This window comes from Montipora capricornis, chromosome 5, assembly GCF_036669925.1.
Source record: "Montipora capricornis isolate CH-2021 chromosome 5, ASM3666992v2, whole genome shotgun sequence".
In the NCBI taxonomy this organism is placed as follows: domain Eukaryota; kingdom Metazoa; phylum Cnidaria; class Anthozoa; order Scleractinia; family Acroporidae; genus Montipora; species Montipora capricornis.
The window spans coordinates 15130231-15137730 of NC_090887.1; the positions used below are offsets into that span (position 1 = coordinate 15130231).

The window sequence follows — 7500 nt, forward strand, 5'->3', positions numbered from 1 at the left end:
GTTCCTATTCAATCTATATAATTATTATGTACTTTAATAAACGAATCGAGGCTTGGGTCTACAAAATAACGAACACAGGCAGCCCAGAGTTCAAATCCGATCTACACGCTTCAAACGGCATCGGCAAAGCCATTAACAACGGATACGAAAATATAGCTTCTGAAGAAAAGGAAGAAAGCCAAGAAGAGGAAGAGAGTGAATCTGTTACCACTAAAGAACAACCAGACCCTGAAAAGGAAAAGGGTTCAACAGAAAAAGGAGATGATAAGGAACAAGAGAAAATACAAGACGAGAAAGAAGAAGATGATGGCGAAGCGAAACCACTTATGAGTAAGTTTTATACATCTACTGATCTCGGTCTATGCAAATAATGGGCAACTTGACTTCTAAATTGGAAGCAGAGATAGCAGACTGGAGTTGAGAGCACTGGCCTTTCATTAAAAGGGCCTTTGATCTACTTGGGAGACATCAACGAAAACTTCACCTCAAAATAAAACTTTGCTGTATCGTAAGTCCTTCTCGATTAAATGTATTCTATATCGTTCAAATCGCACAGTGTGGGCGAAGTATCCCAAAAATAAATTGGTGCGAGCGGTTTCAGGGTAATAGAGAATGAAAGATTCTCTGTTGCATGCTTACGTTGTCGTCAAAACCTCAAAAGGGACCTTAAGATCTACGACGGCGACGTCGACGAAAATGTGACTTCAAAATAGAACTTTGCTCTAGTGTAAGCCTTTCGCGATTATTCCGCCTCGTTCACGCCGCACAATATGGGCGAAGTATTCTAAAAATATATTGGTACGAGCGGTTTCAGAGTGAAAATAGAGAATGAAAGATTCTCTGCTACATGCTCACGTTGTCGTCAAAATCTAAAATTTAGTGATTTCATGTCATCGTCATGCAGAGAACCGCAAAAATATTAGCTAAAATCCGTGCCGCACGTGCAGCACGATTATTTATGCTCATTTAACTAATGATATCATTGTGTTGCGGCGTTTTAGTCGACGTCGTCGTCGTTTATCTTAAGCTCCCTCAAATTTGGTGATTTTACGGCGTTGTCGTACAAAGTACGGCAGAAATATACTTCCTAAAATGCGTGCCACACGTGCAGCACGATTTGTTTCTTCTTTTAAAACCAATGATAATAGGAAGATTTTTAACGACAACGGCGACGGCAACGAGAACGTCACAAGTTTGAATATTTAAGGCTAGTTTTCACTAGCGACGGAGTCGGAGTCGCTAATTTCCCTTTCGTAAACAAGCGATGCCATTTTTGATGGGCATGTACTAAAGCCAGGAACACCGGAACACCTCGGAACACCGAAACTCCGGAACACTCCGGAGCACCCTGGAAGTGACCCAAAACCCTCAATTTGGCTAACCCTAGGCCTAGCTAGGCCTTAAGTTGGCTTTTAGGCCTAGGGTTAGACAAATTGAGGGTTTTGGGTTACTTCCAGGGTGTTCCTGGTTTTAGTACATGCCTTTTTGACAGTCGATGCCATTCTTAGTAACCAAGCCTTTTTATTCGGTTAGATTTCAATAAATTGTTAGGATTAGTTTCATTTAAATACTTTAAAATTGCCAATTTAAAGCCGTTGTTTTGGTAGTGTAGAGGTTAAGTGCATGCATTTGCTATTAAGTCATTGAACCGAATTCGACATCGTTCGATCAACTTTTTCTAATTTTTTTCTAAGGTTTTTTTCTCAGTTTTTTTAAAATTCCAAGTGACAAACGCTGCTAATCTAGTCCTAGATTAAGTATTTTTTCCTCATTTGCAAACGACAAACTTAAGTCTCGTCCAGATGGCATCGCTTGTTTACGAAAGGCGGGAAAATTGCGTCGGAGTCGTAAGAGCGCTTATGACCTAGTGAAAATCAAAGCTCGGAGTCGTAAGCTGAGTTATCAGCTCGACGGAATCGGAGTCAGAAGAACCAGAACGTTCCCAATTTCTTCAGACTCCGCTTATGACTCCGTCGCTTATGATCCCGAAGTGAGTGAAACTAGATTGTCGGAATCGGAAGCAGAAGCGAAAGAACCAACCAATCACAATACTTGGAATCGAGCATTGTGATTGGTTTATTCTTCCGTTTCTGCTTCCGACTCCGACAAATCAGTTTTCACTGGATTCCGACTCTGACCCCGACTCTGTCGTTAGTGAAAACCAGCCTTTAGTTGGAAAAAACAATAGCTTTGCCCACCCTGCACGTGCGTTTTTCAATTTTGTCCATTTCTTTGCCGTCCTCTTCAAAACAACGTGAAATGGCCAATTTTGAGGTTTTAATTTATGGAGAACGCCAGCACTTGAGAATGTATTTTCATTTTCTCCCCTAAACTAAGCGCCGTTCCGACCAGTGTCATTTTTGAGGAACTACCACACCCTTGTCATATTAAAAAGGTTGAAATAGTCAACAAGCGATAACAATAACCTGAATTTATATTTTGAGATGATGTTCTGATTGCCGTCGTCGTCGTCGGAATGAGTTTAAGAGCGTTTAAGCTTTGCTTCAACAACCATTCAACACTTCTTTTGTTATCGCGAATGTTGAATGAACTTAAAGCCGTTAAACCGCCCCCCCCCCCCCTCCCTCCCTCCCTCTTTCAACATTTTTGGGTATGCGCGGTCTCTTAATGTCATATTCATGTCTGTGTTCATAGTAACAAGTCCGTATCCATAGTAACAACGCGGCTTAAGCCCGGGACTGAATACCAGGCCTCTCGTGAAGCTGTGTTGAATCAAATGTTCATGATGAGTTGAAAGCGTTTAACCACCCCAGCAGACAACATCGTTCAACGTCATTCAACAAAAGAAAATGTTGACAACGTTTGCTCGGGCCTTTAAGGTTGCGTTTGTGGGTTCTCTTGTCTGTCCCTACAGGTTTTTCTCCGGGTATTCCGGTTTCGGCCTCCTCACAAAAGTTGATCTAATCGGATTTGACTTATAGTCTCCCGGAACTGTAGAATACTTTGTTAAAGAATTAAATATTTTACTGGAAATAGTGTATTGAAACATGGAACGTTTCGGCCATAAACCATGGCCTTCATCAGCTAATGCTGGAGGTCACGTGACCTGGACAGATCACGTGACAGGCGACTAGGAAAGCGCCTCAGCACCCAGTCCCAGTAAAAGATTTAATTCTTTACTGGATGATTAGAAATTATGTTTAGTTATGTAGAATACTTTGCTCGGGTGCATAAGTGAGCGGACATTTAGAGTGGCTTTCAATTGAGTGTCGAAAGTAATTAGTGAATTACTTTAATTTGGTTTTGCATTACTTCACTCAGTGATTGGTTCAAAGTTCTCGCGCCAATGTTTCAACCAATCAGAAGTGAAACCAAAACCAATCGTGGCTCGCGCGTGCAGATTTTCCCGCCCTTTGTGTCGGCTACGTTTAATAACTTTGAATTTTGATTGGTTTACTGGATTGTCTCCGTCCTTTTTGATTGGCCAAAGTAATTACTTTGGTTTTGGTTTTACGACATTCATTTGAAAACCGCTCTATCACGTGAGTTGAATAGCTTTTGCGATACTATGAGCGTTAAATTGAGAGAAAGCAAGCCGCGCCTGAAAGTGATAGTAAGTTACTTTTTCTACTCAGGCAGTGGTGGTGACCATTTAAAGCACCGCCCGGTCCCAGATCTCACGCTAGGGACGCCGTTCAACCCCCCGGAGGGACTGGCGGCCAGATTATGCTGGTTCATTGGCCTCCCAATCAACATAGCGTACTATTTCACCATTCCGGATGTGAAGAAGGAATCCTGCCACAATTGGGTGGCTGTCACTTTTATAGCTTGCATTTTCTGGATCGGAGTCTCATCATACACTCTCGTCTGGATGGTTACAATTATTGGATACACGTTCGGGATCCCGGATGCAATCATGGGTCTCACACTCGTCGCTTTTGGAAGCAGTATACCAGATTGCTCATCGAGCCTGTTCATCGCTCGGAAAGGTAGGCTGGTTTTCTATTCCACTTCATCATATTGCTGGTTTCGTATCTCGCGATCAGACGCCGTGATTCTGCTGAAATCAAAGAAGGCGCAAGCATAAAAAATGGAGCTCAACTCTAGAAGAAATAGTTGAGGGAAACAGTATAGTAGTCATTTCTTTGTTCAGGGGTAAAGAATAGTCACCATGACGTTGTTTGAAGAACTAGAATAAGACGCCGCATCAAAAGCAGCAGTTTCGCATGGATGTCATTTGGAGCGTCACGAAACATTCCCTGGACGCATTGCGTGACGGCCTAAATGACGGCTCAACTGTCTGTCCGTAAAAGGCGCCATATTTAACATTAAAAACCTTTCCTCGGCCTGAAAGCAACAATTAAGCAGTCCGCTCCAAGCCAAGCTTTCCTCGAGCGTTTTTAGGGAGGAGAGAAAAGATTCCCAAAATACATCTGAAGGTTCGAAAGAACCTGGGAGAATAGGCCTCGGAAGGAGTTTGCAGTGGGCTAAAGTTTTTATTTTGCATCGTTTAGTGAAACGCTTCCTTTTGTTATTTTTCAGGTGACGGCGACATGGCTGTATCAAACACAGTCGGCAGTAACACGTTTGACATCCTTCTTTGCCTCGGTGTACCATGGTTTATTAAGACAACACTCTGGGGTAATCATGAACCGATTGTTGTGAGCAGTCGTGGACTTTTTATGTCGTGTTTCTTCATCTTGGGGTCCGTTGCCATTGCCTTTTTTGTTCTATTTTTAAACAAGTGGGTTTTGAACCGAAAAGTTGGCTGTGTGTTTATAGTCATTTATTTGATATTTTTGGCAGGGTCGACATTTGTTGAAATGCACGTTTTTGCAAGGTTTTCGCCACCTATGTGCATCGTTGATGTTTGAATAACGATAATTTTCCTTTACCTTCTGAGCCCGGTCGTTCGAAAGCCGATTAACTTAATCCAGGATTAGCGTAAACTTTTGTTTCACGTTTTCAACTTTTTGGTAAAAGTTTCGTTTGCTTATTTTTGTTTCTCAAGATTGACTTCTTTTAATGTAAAGTTTTGCCAAATATCAGCGTTGAACAACACTTGGGAGTAGAGAAATAAACTCCTGGGTTAGTTTTTAATCTAGGATTAGCGCTAATCGGCTTTTGAACAACCGGGCCCTGAAGAGTAATTTTAATCTGTGGAGAATTTAGAAAGCACCCAAGAGACAGGCCCGCGAAGGGGAACTGAGACGAATGCCGAGGAGGATGCAAGGCATGCCCCTTTCCATTCCAACACAATCTGTTCTTCAAATGAAGGATTATCCTTGATTGTCAGTTTGCTCCAAATGAAGTATTATCTTTCATTTAGATCACTCTGTCCCAGGACTTGTGGTGGCAGATAAAGGACAAAAAAAATAAAAGCAGTCTGTGGAGAGGACTTGAGCCCGGAGCACTCACTTCGAAGGAACTGTTTCAGGGGCACCCAACGAGAATATAGTTCAAAACCACTTAAACATAGCATTGTTAAACGTATTTTAGTATTTAAATGGTAGATATAAGCATATTTTTATCCCCCAGAAATTTTTCATCTGTTCGGATTTCCTAGCTGAAAGTCTAGTGATCCGAAAATTATAGGGAGCAAAACTTACCTTTTCGAAAATTTCAACCAGAAAAAAGGGTCCCGAAAATTGTAGGTGACCTTTGTTAGGGTAAAAATCCGTTAAAAATTGGTAATTATACCATTTTTCAGATGTTCGATAATCCTAGGAGAGGCAGGCTAGCAAGAAATTTTAAAAAAATGTTCCGAAAATTCTAGATCTCAAATCGTGATCCGAACAGATATTTTCCGAAAATTGACGTTGGGTGCCCCTGCTGCTTTTATCCACTTAACCACTACAGATCACCTGACTGGTAAACGTGCCGATTATTTACCAAACATATTAGTATATATATGTAATCATTGCTGAATAATGGTTAAGTCTAAGTCGTGGATTCGTCATGGTGTTATATTAAATGGTCCCAGTACATCATCCATCGTCCACAAAAAGGGTCTAACATTGACCAGACAGTGTGGGATTGCAAACGAAAGCAAAATATGGGCAAAAACACTTTAAATTTAGGCAAAATTCAATATATTCAAGTCCGTAGATTGATAATTTAGACGACTGAACAAAACCATGGACTCAGTATATAACGAATGAAACAAATCTACGTTTATACTGAATCAGTGTAATAATAAATTTTCAGATATCAGTAAGAGATGTGGATGTGTGGCTTATAAAGGTTCTATACATTTGTCTTGCCATTTAAAAATTGTTGTTTCTTTTTACTAAAAAAGCTTTTTTACACGCATGTGCTTCTTCGCGAGAATTTCATCTTAGTCGTGCCGTGTACTGAGGTGTCGTTTACTGTAAATGCATCTACCAAAATGTTCTAGAGTTTATCGGAGTATAATGTATAATTGTAATGTAACTCAGGGCATCGAGTAGAGAACTGTTATACCGTGGATGCCAGAAGAATGTTTTCCATGGTCCTAGACAACGCTACGCAAGACGAAGACAATTGAGTTCTTAGTCGTTACCTTTGACCTGAGTAGCGTTCTCTCGAACCTTGGAAAACACTCCTCTGGTACCTAGGGCAGGGTTGTTACTGCAAAGCGTTCAAAACGTAGTGGAGTGAAATTTATGCAGCTTCTATAGCTACATAGCAACATAGCTTTTATAGCTTCTATCAAATAGAATAAGTCTTGGCTAATCTGCCACTTACTATGAAATAAAGTTACAAAAGAGTGAAAAGAAAAATTTTATTATGATCTGTGAATACACCATTTTACAGTTGTAACTAAGTTACCTGGACTAAGAATGGAAGCGAGGCTGCCGGTTACCCTGTTTTGATACAACAAACCTTTTTGCTTTTCTAATGTTATTGTAGACTCGTCTGAATTACAACAACACAATTTATCTGACAAAGGAAGTGTGGTCTGTATCAATAAAATGTCACCGGCAGCCTCGCAGCCATTCAGAGGCTTGGTCACTGAGCAAACAACCGTAAAACTAAGAGAGTCAAAACTCTCTCACCATTTATGACCAACATTTGCGACAAACACCAGTTTCTGCGTTGACGCATTGTGATTTACTTCTGCAGTTGAAAGCCATCCATCCTGGCCATTTTAAGATGGCCAACTAGTGTCCATTTCTTTTTATCTCTTATAAGCAGCAAGTCGAACGCTGAGTCTCCACCTCAACGCAAGTTTTAAAGCTGCCACCACGGAATAAGAAGAGACTACTGGTAGCCTACACTTTGTTCGAAGGATTTTAAAGCGACTTCCCTTAAGTTCACAGTATTTCAGTGGTTTTTTAAAATGTTACAATATATTGGTCAATATCCAGTTCAATTCCGTAGTCCGAAGTTTAAAGTGCAAAGTCCACATTCTGTCACCCAATCATTTTGATAAGTGCGATCGTAGAATAACTGTTCACTTTTAAAACTGTTGTTAGAGGCGTTGACTCCAATCAAAACCAGTAAACAGATGCTTTACAAGTTTTTACGATGGTATTTTTAAAACATTTCAACTTTTCT

At 40.7% G+C, this 7500-nt stretch overlaps 1 protein-coding gene across 2 annotated transcripts in view; it reads left to right on the forward strand.

Annotated features, from left to right (window-relative positions):
* The window catches only part of LOC138049624 (sodium/potassium/calcium exchanger 4-like), a 21529-nt gene extending 16158 nt beyond the window's left edge, over positions 1 to 5371 (forward strand). For both annotated transcript variants that reach the window (XM_068896000.1, XM_068895999.1), the window contains exons 6-8: positions 1 to 330; positions 3597 to 3950; positions 4504 to 5371. The exon at positions 1 to 330 is cut by the window's left edge and continues 23 nt beyond it. In XM_068896000.1, coding sequence (XP_068752101.1) covers positions 1 to 330; positions 3597 to 3950; positions 4504 to 4835 — 1016 coding nt within the window. In that variant the 3' untranslated portion in view covers positions 4836 to 5371. The remainder of the gene's footprint in view (positions 331 to 3596; positions 3951 to 4503) is intronic.
* Positions 5372 to 7500: the final 2129 nt, after the last annotated feature.